We start from the raw sequence: 16,178 nt of genomic DNA, 5'->3' as shown, positions 1-16,178 counted from the left end.
GACTCTTTTCGAACATATAGCTCTTTGTTTCTGTTCTGACACATCATATGCTTCGAGTGGAAATTGGTTTGCTGTGGTTGGATTTTCCGTTGGTTTGTCAGTTCGTGGTTATGTGGTTCCGATGTACCGCGGCGGTATAGATTTACAAGGCTTGTTTCTAATCGGTGGTGGCAGGACGATGTGGGGCCCAATTTTGCAATGATGCACTGAAATAGAAAAAACACATAGCTTAATGAATTAATGAATCCAAACCGTGTACCGTTGTTTGTCGAGCGCCGTTTGGTGGACTTAATTGCAAGTCGTTAAATCAGTGCACAAATTAACGGTTGACAAATATTTAGTGAGCATCTAGTTGTGTTGCCAATTTGACCAGTCAATCGCATTTATCACGGCACATCTAATCGGATTACATCGAACACAATTTAATTCGTACTGCAGAAAAAAAGGGCTGAAACGAATCGATTGTGCTCCTGTTGCCGGAAAGGAAAGTTCTTGTTGGAGTACGATAGTGTAGTGCGCAGGATCTTCTCGCACGCACGTAGTACGGGTCTCTGCCTGGTTTGATTTAGAATGGAAAATTCAATCAAACGATTTATTACTCTTCCTTGGAGGCGTTCGTCATCCTTCTTCTCATGCCTCTCTTGCCCCCGGGGAGCTTGATGGGCAAAAACGTTGTGCCTTTTCCACTATTGTCTGCTTCACTTGGGAATGCGATTGACCTAGTTTTATAGTAGGGAGCTTGGACGAAGACGATTCTACTTCAAATGGATGCACAATGCGCACTATTTCACAATGAAGTCGATCTAGAGACAGACATGGTAAAAACGATAGTGAAACGTATCAATGGGAAGAGATAAATTCACAATCTGCTTGCAGTATACTTTCTCTACGTTGGGCTTTATGCTGAATCGAATTTGTTCCGAGATCGGATCGGTTAAACGATCGTCAATATTTAAAGGAAATTGCTAAATCAATTTTAGTATTCACGGTTGCATCCCTTGACAGTTGTCTAACGTCCACGATTTGTTCTTTATTTGTTTGCCAAGGAAAAATATTAAATATTCACATTATCTCATGGGATTGTAGTAATGTTAAAATAGTTTAAAATCTTAGTTTTGATTGAAAGTTATATTATTTATCTCATTATTGTTTCACCATAATTTGCGAATTATCTCTTCGTACGGGAATGCTGAATTTTCCCCACGAACGTTTTTAAAATCCTTAAATTTAGAAAATGGTAGAAAAATAACGTTCACGCTTCCAAGGATTCAATTAATAGTGCGATGGAAAACTTTCGTAATCCATATAATTTAAAATGATTGCCCGATGGAGGCGCCCAGTTGTTCATGGCCCGAAAGTCATCCTCGCTTAATCTGTGGATGCTGCAACGATTCGATGCGTTCGTGTTTTTTCGATGTAGATAAACCTTTACGTGGAAATTTGTGATTCAATTAGTCTTATTAGCATGCCTTTCGAATTCAGTTGTAGGATCTGAAGCATTTGCTTTTGCATATAATAAGAAATCAAAATCTGTTTTAAGCCACGAACGAATTATGGACGAAATCTGCAATTGTTCACCGACGAGCCCTATTCGTTGTTTCTCTTTTGTGTTGTAAATCATAATAACATAAATCTGAGGTCGGAAGAAAGTTTTACTCTTAATTTGCCTGCCACTGTCGTGTACCACCGTTTGCCATTTGCTTACGTTGGTCCGTTTTTTTCCGTGCCGGCGGTTTCTTACAAGCAAAGTTTAATGTTGATACAGTTCCCCCCGGCCCCGGTACACGGCTCTCCTCCCCCTCCCCCTTCCCCCTGCCAAGTGGGTTAATATGATAAAAACGTAATGCTACTTTCTTACCCGAGCAGCATGGGACTTTTCACCGTTTCGTCGGTAGCTTTTACGGTAGCTGGCGTACGAATCCGCCGCATCCGTGCGCATCCGGTCGTTGGCTCCCAAGCGTGGAAAATGGAAAATTGCTTTCCTCGTGAACCTTTCGAGGGCGGAATGTGCCAGATTGTGTTTGTGCGAGTGTGTTGTTTTGTTTCGTTGTCCTCCCTTTCAATGGAACACATTTTCCCGCTTTCGAAAACTTGTTATTGGTTGAGTGGTGGACTTGAACGACAGTGATTGAAACGATTGGGTTAAGTGCATGAAGGTGTATTGGGCTTCATGAATAAAGCCGTCATCCAAGAAGGCAGGAATACGTTTGATGTACGGCTTATTACTCCCTTAGGAAACGAAGTTTCGGTTATACTTATCATAATCTTTCCATCTTTCTTGGAACATGTTTGGCTATAAAGTATTTGGTCGTTCTAGATCGAGTTTCAACTTTTTCTTATTTTCTGATTCCTCATAGACATTTGTTTATCCCTTATTATAGTTTTTTCGCCACTTAAGATCTTTGTGTTTGACATCATCCCAAGAGTGAAAGCAAATCAAATGCCAATCCTGCTTAGTATGAAAAGTCATTCGAACGTCAACCGTTTCGTCGGACCGTCGTTCAATCGACCACAGTTTTGCGAAAGAATACTTCTGCCTTCCCCATGCTCTGGCTTGATAAAGCTAATAAAACTGTCACCAATTCGTCCGTCGGTTTCGCTCTGGGGTGTTCTGGCCACGGCGTGCAAAACGTGCCCGTTTGGACGTGCGTCTAGACGTTCGGCGTGGTGCCCTGTTTGGGGACGTTTCATCGATTCCAGTTATTGCTTGCGCAGCGATCGATATGTCAATCCGTATGACAAAGAACCCGACCGGAACGACGGAAGCAGGACTTCACCGTGATACGTGTTGTCAAACATGCTCGAGCTGCACGTATGTGCCCCCCTCTCCACCTACCCGCGCGGGCTTATATCCTGTCTTCCCTGTAACGAGTCACACCGTCCACCGGTTTGGGGTTCATCGACGCGTCGGCACCGTGTTGACATATTTGGACATTTATCCCTTGTTCGCCGAAGGATCTGTTGATTGGTGCTCGAGTAGGTGGCTCTTCGGGGGGGGATTTTGCCCCGTTGGTCCCGGGTTGGACGACTGGTGCGCACCGATCGATGGCGGAAGTAATCAAACTTTGTTCCTGCTGACATCAAAATTCACACCGATCCCGTGCACGGTTCGCCTTCCCCGACCCGAGTGTCCACAACCCCTCTCTTCCTGGTGCGCGTTCGCATTGAATTCGAGTGAATGGAAGTTGTTTGATTATGAATCTTTAGTGGCATTACCATCATCACGGTCAGGAAGGGGCTTAACATGTCGAGGGCTTTGCTGAGGACGGAAGAATGGGGAATCCGATGGGGAAACAAACGGGGAATCAACGTGGGCCTCATACCGGGGGTCGCAAAAAAAAGGGGGGGAGCAGAGCATGATGCGCAACGACGCACACGCCATGTTGGGGAGGTGTTTGATTTTTGGCTTTTCGTTCGTGTCGCTCGAATTTCGGACGCGGTAACTGGTTGGCCGCTGGTTTCTATTTATGCGTAACCGGCCAGACAAGGGTGGATGATGAAGTTCAGCTTTGTTCGGTCTGAAAATCGTAACGGCTGCGGGACGACATGATGATGGTTTTCTGGGAACATTTTCCTCTACTACTTTTTTTTTCTAGCGAGTTCATTTTCCTTCTAGACCGCCGAGACCAGCAATATTGCAGCCCCAATAAAGCACGATAATGGATGGAAGTCCAATGGGCTGCGTAAACTGTGATTGAGTTTTATGGAGTGAACAGAAGCGACGGAGAAGAATGGCAAAAATGAAAACTGAACGTTGCAGCATGTCTGGAAGCTGGTATGTGGACACACAGCTCATACTCGTCGGAGGGGGGTTAAGGAACTAACCTCCGATTTATGAATGCTATAAACGGAGCGCAAGTAACGGAACGGACAGATTTTTCTACGACTTTCTCTTTCGTGTGCGGTCACACGGAATGGGGTCATTGGAGTGTGTTTCTTTTGCTACAGGAGTAGTTTGTACCATTTGTGCAATGATGAACCGTTACGAAAAGAAAGAAATTGTTGCTTGCCTAATATGTGTCACTTTAATTTGAGTTTTCTTAAATCGAAATTTAGTTATTCTATTTAACTTATCTAAATTATTGAATCCGTATAGAAATATGCGTTAAAAGGTTTTACGAAACTTTTTTTATACTTTTAAAATGATTTTTTTTTCAACGTAATATCTACACAACGTAGAATATTTGATTGTCGGTGTTGTGAAAAGATGGAAACATTTCGGCAAATTCAATATGTTATGATTCTGTGACATCCAGTTTTATAGCTTTTTCTGTGAAAAAAGTGTTGAGTCTTGAAAAGACCATTGTTACTCTTTCGATTTTTTTCTCTAAAAAAGAAGAAATTAGAAAAACAAACTCCCCAGACGAACTCGTTTTCCTTTGCAATCGTTTGTCATCCATACCGGCGAGAGTAATTGCAACGGACAATTTCAAGAAGTAACTTATCGCCCACAAAAAGGGAAAGGGTTTTATCCTATCCTTTCATCAACCGTAGGGCATTTGGGGGAAACGAGTGATGGAAAAAGCGGTCAGCATCAATCACAAAAAACCACTCTCTTTTCATGAGTCGTTTAAATTGGATTCCCACAGCAGGGGGGGGCACTAACGCCAGTTACTTCAACTTCAACAGAATTTTGCTTGGCTTCCTCCTGCTTAAGGCAACGGATTTTTCTATTTAACATGAAAGTATCATGGAGCACAAAAGATCACCCCATGGGAAGCAAGTCGAAATGGGGAAAAAGCGTACCAAAATCTCCAAAGGTTCTAAAGTGAATCGAAACGCGTTTCTCAGGTTGTTTCGCTATCGTAAAATTAACCAAATAGCTGCAACAGAATGTGCTGAACTTATTTTATTATTATTTTTCGTGAAAAAAATCCCGGTTATCTTCAGGAGCGCGGAAACAAGAAAGGGCACGAGAATTGTGGACGGACTCGAAAGGTACCGCGCAACAGATAACAATCAGCACCGAAAGGGCGAACGAGTGCTAATGTCCCGTTTCCAAATAGAGGTCTTTATCTTTACGACCGCAGGTTGAGTGCAAGAAGATGTTGGAAAAAAGGGGGGGAAACAACTGTGCGCACTTACCCGGGTCCTTGTTTTCGTTGTGTGCATTTTAAAGAGTTTCAACTTACAGACGTTCTGATAAATTCTCTAAACGATGATGAAGATTTTAACCCAGCATCGTCGTGATGTTGTTCGGGGAAAAGTTAGACTGCATCGAAATAACGCCTTCAAAAGCTTCCATCGAAGGGGGTATAAGTGTGGAAGGAAGTGTTCTTGCAAACACTTCACCTGGCTCCACGAACGGGGTGAACGTTGGTGCCGAAGCACGAAAGGCTGCCACGAACAGGAAATTCAGTCAAATCAACTCGAAAGCGACAACATGAGCAAATTGTTCTGCAAGTGCCCCGAACGGCTGGGTGGGGGTGGGTGGGAAAATTGGTTGTGCATCCTACCTAGTGGCAAGGCTGTTGAAAATACCAATGACGCTGCCTTGCGCTAGAGATGGATGATCACAATTTAAACGGGAAACCCGAACTCGAGTGTTGGGCGGTTCCAACGGTGGTGGCGGAAGACCGGCGGAATGGGAGGGAAACCCAATCTGGTCCGGGCAAACCGAGCCCTTTCGCGCGAACACAAAGAGCACCGTCGGAACCTTCTGTTCCGGAGAAATTCCGCTGGAATGCCCTGGGTGGTTGATGGGATTACGCTTCAGAAAATCCCCCGAAAAGGACGGCGACAGTCATGGGGGGGTGGGTGGAACAAGGGCGTCGTGTTCGGGTTTGGTGGGACCGTTATGGTATTTTTCGCTTCACAACCGCTTATCCGGTGGAAAAAAGGTTTGCCACAGTGTTTCGTCCCGAAAAGCGCCCCGCAGCCAAGTGGGCGGATGGGTGGGAAAAGATTTTATTTTGTCGTTGAAATTTGTGGCGGAAGAGCAATGCGTGCGTGTTTGAGAAAGTGTAAGAGGTGATAAAAAGGAAAGAATAGTCCCAAAACGAAGGCAAAAACACCGAATAGGGAAATGGCTTCGGGGTAGGAGGGACTAATTGAGCTTGCCAAAACGGCGGTGTGCGCTTGTTGTGTTTGTATTTTGAGGGACCCGCTGCCGCTGGGGGAGGGCAAAAAAGGATGCACCCATTTACGCAAAACAAGATAAAACTACCACGATTCGCGCTCCGCCACGGAACGACGGAACGAAAAACGATTTTTCGGTCGTTTTTGCGCGGGAAATGAGCATGAAAGAATGTTTTCCATCACTGCGATGCTGGGCTAAGTTGCATTTAAGTTGTTTTATGTGAAGCGAAAGAAGAGACAGACGGTTATTTTATGTTGCACGGCACACTGTTATCGCTTTTGGTTCACCATTTTTATGGTTATTCTTCACAACAGTCGTATCTTTTTTGGTGTCCATCGTTTCAACACTGTTTTTCTATTTACCAATTTACCAAGCCTACTAGGGAACGTGGCGTGCAAATGATTTCACTACCGGAAACACCGCACAATCTGTGCCACCTAAGCCGTGAAACACCACCCTGTTTTGTGCTTTGGTACTGTAGGATACTTGTTGTGTTTAGTCTTTTATATTCTTCGTTGCTTTTTTAACTCTTTTCAAAGGGGGACCCAACGAGTATCCTGTTGACGTGGTATAGGTTAGGTCTGCTCAGGACTAAGCACATTGTTGTACAACGTCAAGGATGGTCATATGCTCACTTCGCTTTGTGGCAAGTTTATTATGAGTCCATCGTCTTTTTTGACGCGTTTTCCTTGTTTTTTTTCTTCTATCGCTCAGCTTCCGTTTTCCACCAGGGCCAACAAAGTCAACACACTTGACACTGAGATTTGCTGCCACTACTAAACAACACACTCGCGTAGGTTCGGGTCTTTTTTTATCGACGAGTTTCGTGACGTCCTGAAACAACAATGCTGGTGCATTTTTACTAGAAAGCTATTGCATAAATGTTAGCACAGGACATCAGGTGGAATCTTGCACTTTGCGATAACCTTCTCACAAGTAGTATTCCGTTTCGCTTCCGGATGGGGGTACCTCCCGACTTTGCCACTGCTCGACACGAACTTTACACCGAGAATGAGCGCGTTTCGAGACGGGGCTGTTGATTTTATCCCGAACGCCCGTAGTAGTAGTCCCATGGGGCAGACACAGTGAGCTTTCCACGCGCTGCGAGGATTCTTTTATGCTCGCACACTCTCTTGCGCGCTTTTTCTCTTTGTTTTCTATCCTTTATTCTCACACACCCACACACTAGCATGCTTTCTCTCGCATCAAAGCTTCAACCGAGGGAAAACCGTCGTTGCAAGTCGTGCTCAGCTGGAAATCGTATCCGGTGGCAACAGTCCTGTGGCTCGGTGGGTGGTTCGTTCACATGCTGAGCTGTAACGTACGTGCCTTAGCGGTCACTTGGGGGTGCCGGAAAGTTCTTAGGGACATGGCTCATGGCTGCAGCCACAGATTGTTGTGGAAGGATGTAAAAATGCCGTTGGAAATAGCACTTGAAAGTGAGACGTTACTGGCTGGGAGGTGATAGAAGGTTTTGGAATCTTGCGGAATATTCGAAGCAAAGAAATCTTGAACGATTGAAAACGAGGTGAAATATAAGATAATTTATTAAATCCCCTAAAAATATAATTGAAACTTTTTTTTTATTCCATTGTTTCCTTTTGAAAGATTCCTTATGTTTATAAATTTTTAGCAGTTCTTCTTGAATCATGCTATATAAATAAATTCATTTTTTTATGTATACATATTAAACGGCATATAATATTTCTTAAATAATGCAATATCTGCTTCCATACTGGATCAGCGATATGATGACACTCCATCAGAGGGGGCAAGGTTGGCTTAGTGGCGCAATTGTGCCACTGACCGTGAGTAGCTCTCACCAGGGAACAAGTTTGTTAACATTACCGAACATGCCTAACGCATTGGTGTTCGTCCTCGGATGTAATCCGCTGCGGATAACCGTGTTCAACAACACTGTTGCGTACGCTCCCCGTGGCGCTGGTACGGCGGAATGCCATGTGGCTAAAGTTTGTACCACGAGTTGAGCTTCCTTTGTATGGGAAGGAAAAACGAACGCTGCTGTGCGGAACGAGTCTGCGCTGTAGAAGAGTTGTAGGAAGGAAAGCACGGGTTGTAGTACGTCCAACAGCACTTCTTTCATTTACTGATGACAGGATTTTTTTATTACAATAGTACGTGGCTAATATAAGGAATACAGCATTATCCATGTTTATCACAACTTTTCATTTCTCATTTCGGCATTCATCATCGAGCAGCTTCAAAAGGCGGCACGTTCCAGTGCCGTCAGCTGCTCTACGAGCCGTTCCTCTTTGGCCTTACGCAGCGTGTAGAGTTTGCGTGTTTCGATGAAGTTTTGCAAAAAGGTACTAACGTCACTATTGCCAGCCAGAAATCGTTGCGCCTCGTCATCGCTCTTTGCGTCCGCCGTTGACACGGCAATCTGCAGCAGTTCCTTGATGTGCTGGGGCGAGAAATCTTCCGCCTTTCGCTGATACTGCTGACTCATGGAATCCCAGTGCTGGCCCAGTTCCTTGAACTCGAGCGCTAACGATTCCAATTTTAGCTTCTGCTCCTCGACCGTCTCCTTGCGGGCCAGATTGTCCAAAACGAGCGATTCAATGCGCCCCATCAGTTGGTCCATCTCATCGTTCTGATGCTGCACGAAGGGAAGTTTCTCGACGAAATCTTCCAGATAGTCTTCGTCCGCATTGAGCTGGTTCAGCTCTTCGGTGGTGAGATTTTGCAAACCGAACGGGTCCTGCTCATGGGTAGCCTGGGCCGGGACGGCGGAGCGGCTCTCGGCATTGAAGTCATGAATGTTTCCGTTTCGGCATTGTTGCTGCATTGAAGATGATTGTTGGTGGGAATGATGTTGCGGTGTTGATGATGTTTCATTAACGAACATCGGTGGATGTTTTTCAAACTCTCTTCCCACTGCCTGCACTACGCGACCCAGGTCGGAATGGATGGTGTACTGTAAAAGTATGTGGTTAATGATTTTTCTTTCTTTTCCCGCAAGGTACAAACTTACGTTAAGTATTCCAGGAGCATTTTCAATTTCACCGGTAGTTGCATTAACCCATGGGTGCTTTAAAATTGGACTGACAATTAGCTTTGGCTTCTCGTTTGGGAACCCATTCCCAAGGAGTATGTTGATGGCGATTTCTCGGCCTCCACAGTCAAAGTTTACCAAATATTCCTCATTCTCTACAACTTCCTGCACGCTGTAGCATGAAAACAAATTATAGAATCGTCCGGTTACAAAACACATAGCATTTTGCCAGACTTGCTCATGCTAAGAAATACTTACTTGTGATTAAAAATTTTCAACGTATCAATTTGCCGTTTACGCATCGTTCCCAGCGGCGACACTCGATCGTCCGTGATCCTTGTTAACGTTGATGACGACGATGCACCCCCGAAGAACCAGTTTGGCCTACAATGATAATACCATCGACGATAGATAATTCGATTTGCAAGTTGTAAAACAATCCTACAGTAGCTATCGTGCGAGAAGTTGGTTTGTTTTGGTTACGTTTGTGAGGTCATGTTCTACTTCTTCCTCTTGTTTGTACTCGAAACGTCAGAATGTGATATTTCGAAAGACTATCTTCGAAACATTCGAAATGTTGGTGAGTTGGGATTTAGTTTTATAATTTTTTTTTTTGCTTCAGTGGTTGCTTTTCGTTAAAATTTATAGTGAACCTTTTATGTGCAAGTGCGGTTTGGTTTTTTTTAGGTTTTCTAAGCTTCAGTGGGAGTGAACTGAAACAAACTCTACTGATATTCAATTCACCAACAGAGGTGGAGTCGGAAACTCGGTACTGTAAACGTGTGCTGCTCACGGCACTTCACAGTGAAGCTGTCAAAATTCTAGCTCCTCAGGTGCTGTGTAGTAGTGGTGGGAAAATTAAATCCCTGGAGGGATTCGAATCCATTCTGAGATCCAGTTCTTCGAATCCGAATCCCAATTCGTCATATCACGCGTGCTTACCTAACTTGCCATTTTTTCATACCATTTCTGAAAGTATCAATTAGACAATCAATTGTTGAATTGATGCAATCCCTACTAGGGACTCGAAAACCGATTCCCGATCCATAAAAAAGTCGCTAGATAAAGCAAACCAATCAGTGTCGGTCAGGAAATCGTTTATCCTTATCTAAATCGGCATCAAATTACAACTGATAACTCGCTTTTTCCGTTATAAAAATGTACCATACATTTCCGTTTTGAGGTTCACCGCTGTAAGAAGTTCTGTTGATCTTAGACATCAACTAACATATGGACACAATGTTCTTCGTATTCATTTAAAATCAGGCACAGTTATTTTTGGATGTAACACGCTTTCCAGACTGCACCGTCGCGTAACGCGACGTCGCCTGACAGGCGCTGAACTCCATGCTAAAAAAACCTAGCGCGATTCGCGCGACATCGCGCAAGGTTTTTTTTATATGGAGTTCAGCTTCTGTCAGGCGACGTCGCGCTGTAGTGTGGACCCCGAGTAACACTGGCTGAAAAACATGCTCAATGGAGAGTGATATTTTTATTCAAAATCCGGTAAAAATGAAGATCAGGCCCTGGTCTGGATCATTGTTACTCCCTGAGCTAAATGTGAAGGTAGAACATCTCAGATAATCGACGTTCTACTATGTTTCCTTGTTAAAAATAGATTCATGACTTTTTCTCAAACCTAAGGGAAATCGCGCGAAAACCTCAATTTGAGTAAACGGAAATCAATTGCATTGTCTCTAGAATGACTCAAAATCGAATTCAAATAACTTCAGATCAAGTCAGAAACGAATGAAATCGAGTACCAAGCAAATCTCATTAGAATCAAATTTTTAGAATCCGTCAACTGCGATTCGAATCGGTGGAATCCGTGTAGGGAACGAATTTGCGGATCTTCCGAATTCTGTCAACACTATTGTGCAGATCGGCAGTTTCGTCAGTCTTCGCGACATTGTCAAAACAGCGAGTTGTGCGATTCCGAGTGCTCTCGAGGCGGACGCACGCTCGAGGCGCGTTCCGAATAAAAGAAGAATTTTTGCCCCACATTGGTGCCCGTTTGGTAATAATGTTGACACCATTGATAGTCTGGTGCCCACGCACGCCGGCAATCCTAGTGCAGCGGTCCTAATCGTATGTTTTGTTTTAGGTTTTTCACTTGCATTTCTCTGCTGCTGCTACTCCTGCCCAGTACCGTTCGTCATCCTTTCCCTCTCGCTCTACATCTAGGTCGGACGTTTGACAGCTTCGGTGCGAAGCGCTGCTTTTGACAGCAGTAGCAGAAGGAGGGAGTGTGTGTGTTGGAGAAGAAGAAATAGTAGCGGTCGGTTGTTCGGTCCGGTGTGTGCGGGGTGTGATAGTGGAAGCGAAGACAGCGGCGGTGGTGCTGTGGCGAATGGGTGAAAGACCGTTTGCACGGAATCGAAGTCAGATAGTGGTGAGACAACTTGCTGCGAGTAACAGAGCGTGAGCGATACGCGTGAGAGTGAGAAAGCAAACGAGAAGGCAAAAGTGGTGCTTAGCGGATCGGCGAAGGTACACAGGCAAGAAAGAAAAGAGCACACAGCTCTCGTGAACGGGAACGATTGACCAACCTGTCGTCGTCCCGTTGTCCATCCACCCTCCCTCACCTCACCGCACCGACCTCTGCCGTTCCGCGGAGGGGTCGTGTCTGGCGGGACGGTGTGAGTTAGTGTGTACGTGTGCGGCGCGAGTAAACTGTGACGTGCGTGTCACGGACGCGTCGTTGTTGCTCTGTTTGGGGCTGCACGGTTTCGCTTTCTCTCGCTCGCTCAATCTCGCCCCCCCCCTCTCTTCCAAACGCTCGCGGTACTGCTGCTGCTTCCAAAGGTGGATGCGATTAAAGGGACCACTGCATCTGCAACCCGTACTTCCGTCCGCCGTACGTTGGTGGCGGAGTGATTTGTGATTGTTGCCACCGCCAAGCGTGCACGGCACCCGGTACTGCTACGGATGGACGCGGGCGTGAAACCCTTCGAGGGTAAGCTCTTCATCCAGACGATCGACATTCGGGATGAGAATGAGGAAAAGTATATGCGGGCGTACCGCAGCTTCGAGGAGATTACGGCCGGGCTGAGTGATAAAGACTTCCACGATCTGTTGTCGGCGCTGGTCAGCAAGGAGAAGCAGCATGAGGAGATTTCGCTCGCCCTGGTGTACATCATACTGACCGATCCGATCGCGGCCCCCAAAACGTACCGTGATCTGACGCTGCTGACGCGCGATGGGCTCGGTTTCGTCACCAACAATCTGGCCATGCTGGTGGCCGAAAAGTACCAGAAGCTGACCGACATCGGGCGCAAGCAGTTGCTCTGGTTACTGCGCGAACTGATCAAGAACCAGGTGTTGAACGTGGACAACTTAGCGTGGAACATTTTGCGCCAAGCGAGCGGTGGCGACATCAGCCCGAAGAACATCGCCCTTATCGAGGGCCTGCTGGAGATATTCATCGAGCATCGGACATGGCTGGAGAAGGACCAGTTTCTGGTCGGTACGGTAGCGTACACGTTCGTGCGGCTAATCGAGGATCACTGCGGGCCACAGTTTGTACATCTGCGCAGCCGGGAAGTGAAGTTTGTGATCGGGCTGATAAGGGATCGCTTCAACGATATCATCCCGCTCGGGCGCGAGTTTGTGCGGCTGCTGCAGAACATCGGGCGAATACCGGAGTTCGATCAGCTGTGGAAGGACATGCTGTACAACCCGAAATCGCTCTGCCCTACTTTTGCCGGCGTGTGGCAGCTGCTGCAAACGCGCACAAGCCGACGGTTTCTACGCGGTCGACTGACGCCGGAGATCGAGCGCAAGATACACTTTCTCACGAGCAACGTCAAGTTCGGCAATCAAAAGCGGTACCAGGATTGGTTCCAGGAGAAGTACTTCAACACACCGGAATCGCAGAGCCTCCGGTGCGACCTGATACGGTTCATCATCAGTGCGATTCATCCGACGAATGATATGCTCTGCTCGGACATCATTCCGCGTTGGGCCATCATCGGGTGGTTGCTGACGTCCTGCACTAACGGCGTAACGTTGGCAAATGCGAAACTGGCCCTCTTCTACGACTGGCTGTTCTTTGACCCGATGAAGGACAACATCATGAACGTGGAGCCGGGTATTCTGGTGATGTACCACTCGATCAAAAACCACCCGCTCGTTAGCTGCACACTGCTGGACTTTCTCTGTCGCATCATGAAAAACTTCTACCCCAAGTGGGAAGATCGTATACGGACCGGGATCTACAATTCGCTGCGAAAGATTCTCGACATGAAGGTGATCCCCAACTTGGTCCCGCTGTTCGAATCACCGAAGCTCGATCGCGAGCTGAAGGCGATGCTGCGGGAAAACTTCCGCGAGTTTTGCGTGCCACCAAACAGTATGTACCCCGGGCAAGGGTTACAGGTTCCCCCGATGCCGATGGATGCGGCACCGATGGCACCGATGATGATGATGCACTATCCTCCCGGAGGAATTGGGATGGACGGGATGGTGGAGCATGCCGCTCACCTTAGTCATCCACCGCACACACTTCACCCGGGCCAGACAGACGTCACGTTGCTAAATCGGATGGATCCCTCCAGGAAAGCGCACGACAGTGGAGGACCCGGTGGGTTGGGTAGAGGGGGCCCCCCTGGGATGATGGGCATGATGCCACCAGGGACCGGACTTGGGCTTGGACTGCTTGCACAAGGTGCAGGTGTCGCTAGAGGTGGTGGTGGAGGAGGAGGACAAGGAGCGACCACAGCAGGAATGCCAGGTTTCGTGAAGCCAGAACAGGGCGACAGTGGCACGGCCGACGAGCCGAAATTCAGCGACGACGAAGAGGACACGGACGGACAGAAACCAACGGCAACGACGTCAAAATTGACCGAGGACGTCTCGGATGACGACGATCTGCCGCTGGCGAAGGTACGACTGCTAGAGAAGCCGGCGATAGCGAAGGTGGCCCTGCCGGACGCACTGAGTGCGCACTTGGACGAGTTTTTGCGGGAAAAGAGCGCCAAATCGTTCGAGCCGGTCCTGCAAGCGCTGGGCAGTTGCGGGAAGTCCGCGCTCAACCAGGAGCAGGAAAACTACCTCACGGAGAGTGTGATATCGGTGATCAAGCAGACACTGCCGGATAGGAGCTACTTTCCCGAGTCGAAGACGGACGAGATCCTGACGGCGAGCATCAACTATCCGCTGTTCGCGGCCTACCGCCTTTTGTACCAGCAGGAGGAATCGTGCAAGAAGCGTGTCATGGCGCTGCTGGTGGCGATCGTCAGCCGGATCAATGTGGCCGGCTATATGCTGCTTTACTTCCTCAAGGTCCATGGCAAGCTGCAGTGTCGGCGGAAAGAAAGTTCCGGCTCGGGTAGTACTGCCTTCAAGGCGTCCGTCTACACCGTGCTCTGTGAGGCACTCGATGAGCCCGATTCGGTGGACGAGTGCATCGAGAAGGACCTGAATCTGCTGGAGAAACACAACACGCAGATGTTCCTCTGGATCCTGCCGGACATGTACCGGGAGTTCAAGCAGTCAATGCTGAACAACGAGACCGTGCTGCGGCTGCTGGTGGGTTGCATCGACGCGACCAATCTTCGCGACATCATCTACAGCATCACGCAGGGCAAACTGATCATCTTCGACGAGGACGGCATCGGGGACATCCTGCGGAAGAGCCTCGAGTATGAAACGTTCGAGCAGGTGTGCATCTGGCAGCTGGTACAAGCGCACGACATCACGCTGGAGACGTTCCAGGAGATGATCCCGGAGCTGGAGTCGGGTTCGCACGCGGAAGCACTGACCGCGATCCTCCTGTTGCTGCGCAGCGAAAAGCCCACCACCGAGCTCGTCCGGCTGCTGCTCAGTCGCGAGGAGACGAAGCATCGGGGCGACCCGTTCGTGACCTCGGTCCTGCGCTACTGGTGCCAGGAGTTCGAGGAGAAGCTCTCGGAACTGATAGCGGCCCTGCTCACCTCGAAGTACCCCTCCAATTCGCCGAACAAGCGCAAACGGCCCTCGAAAAGCGCCCAGCAAAACACGGCCCCCACATCCGAGCACCTGCTGAACCACCTAGAGCACTTCCGGCGCAGCTGCCGGCACGGCAACGGCACCGGGACGGGGCTGTTCGTGCAGAACGACATGCAGCGCGCCCTCCAGCAAGCATTCGCACACAGTTCCGAGAGCCAGCGGAAGCAGTTCAGTGATCTGTTTGCCCTCGCGGCGGAAGACGAAACGTCCACCACCGTGGGCCGGCGGGGTACGAGTAGTCGCGGCCGGAAAGCGCCGTCGAACAAGAAGGAAACGGCCGCGGAGAAGGCGGCTGCAGCGGCGGCGGCCGCCCATGCCAACAACAGTAAAAAAGCGGCCGAGGCCGCCTCCAACTACTACAGTGACGACTCGAGCGACGAAGACTGGTCCAAGCAGAAAGCTTCGAAGCGAAGGAAAACGCTTAGCGATTCCGATTGACACCGTTCGTTGGTTTTTTTTCTGGCATCGGCCACTACCACCGGAGCAGGAGCCTTCGGTATTGTACAGTTTGCTGTGGCCATTGCCAATGCCATGTGTATCCATCGGATGGCCGTACAAATGGCGGCAGAGAGGAGCGGCGGCGGGGAACTGCGTTGCTGGATTGTGTTCGGCCGGAAGGAAGCACTGAGATCAATAGTTTTGTTCTAAGCAAAGTTAAACATGAGTTTCGCAGCTATTTGAGCCACTTGGGTGGGTTCCGCTTCCCATTACACTCGCAATCCCGGTCATTGGTCATTCGTTTATTCGCGTAACGTTTGCTTGACTTACGCCTAGAGAGGACTGTTGTTGAACGAAGTTTTTTTTTGTTCTTTCCACGCCGTACCCTTCATTTCTGTTTGATATGTTTTAATTTTGCGAAACTGCTTGTTAGTTTCTTTTTGGCCGAAAATCGCCGTTTTTCGATGGCGCGAGGGGTAAACGAAAAAAATAAAAACTGTAGAAAGTATCGTTATAGGCAATTATCGGTAACCGTGTCACGTTGGACCACCATGGGGCAAGGGGGGGAAGTAGTGTTTAAGAAAGGGGAAAAGCTTTCACGTGATGTGTTTGGGTACGGACGAAAACGGCTTAGAATATTTGTTTCAATTAGTTTCA

The 16,178-nt window shown here is 47.9% G+C and overlaps 2 protein-coding genes across 2 annotated transcripts; one reads left to right on the top strand and one right to left on the bottom strand.

Annotated features, from left to right (window-relative positions):
• Positions 1-8,161: 8,161 nt before the first annotated feature.
• On the bottom strand, positions 8,162-9,484 carry LOC131287451 (vacuolar protein sorting-associated protein 37A). Its single transcript, XM_058316499.1, has 3 exons — positions 9,354-9,484; positions 9,075-9,267; positions 8,162-9,017 (listed from the first exon to the last, which is right to left on the bottom strand). The coding sequence occupies exons 1-3, from the start codon at positions 9,395-9,397 to the stop codon at positions 8,301-8,303; spliced, it is 954 nt and encodes a 317-aa protein (XP_058172482.1). The 5' UTR covers positions 9,398-9,484; the 3' UTR covers positions 8,162-8,300.
• A 1,534-nt stretch (positions 9,485-11,018) lies between these two features.
• LOC131289650 (integrator complex subunit 3 homolog) lies at positions 11,019-15,661 on the top strand. Its single transcript, XM_058318947.1, has 2 exons — positions 11,019-11,112; positions 11,200-15,661. Exon 2 carries the CDS (start codon positions 12,024-12,026, stop codon positions 15,519-15,521), a length of 3,498 nt encoding a protein of 1,165 aa, XP_058174930.1. The 5' UTR covers positions 11,019-11,112; positions 11,200-12,023; the 3' UTR covers positions 15,522-15,661.
• Positions 15,662-16,178: the final 517 nt, after the last annotated feature.

This window comes from Anopheles ziemanni, chromosome 3 (genome assembly GCF_943734765.1).
Source record: "Anopheles ziemanni chromosome 3, idAnoZiCoDA_A2_x.2, whole genome shotgun sequence".
Taxonomy (NCBI): domain Eukaryota; kingdom Metazoa; phylum Arthropoda; class Insecta; order Diptera; family Culicidae; genus Anopheles; species Anopheles ziemanni.
The sequence above is the reverse complement of the archived record's forward strand: the minus strand, read 5'-3'. Positions and strand labels throughout refer to the sequence as shown.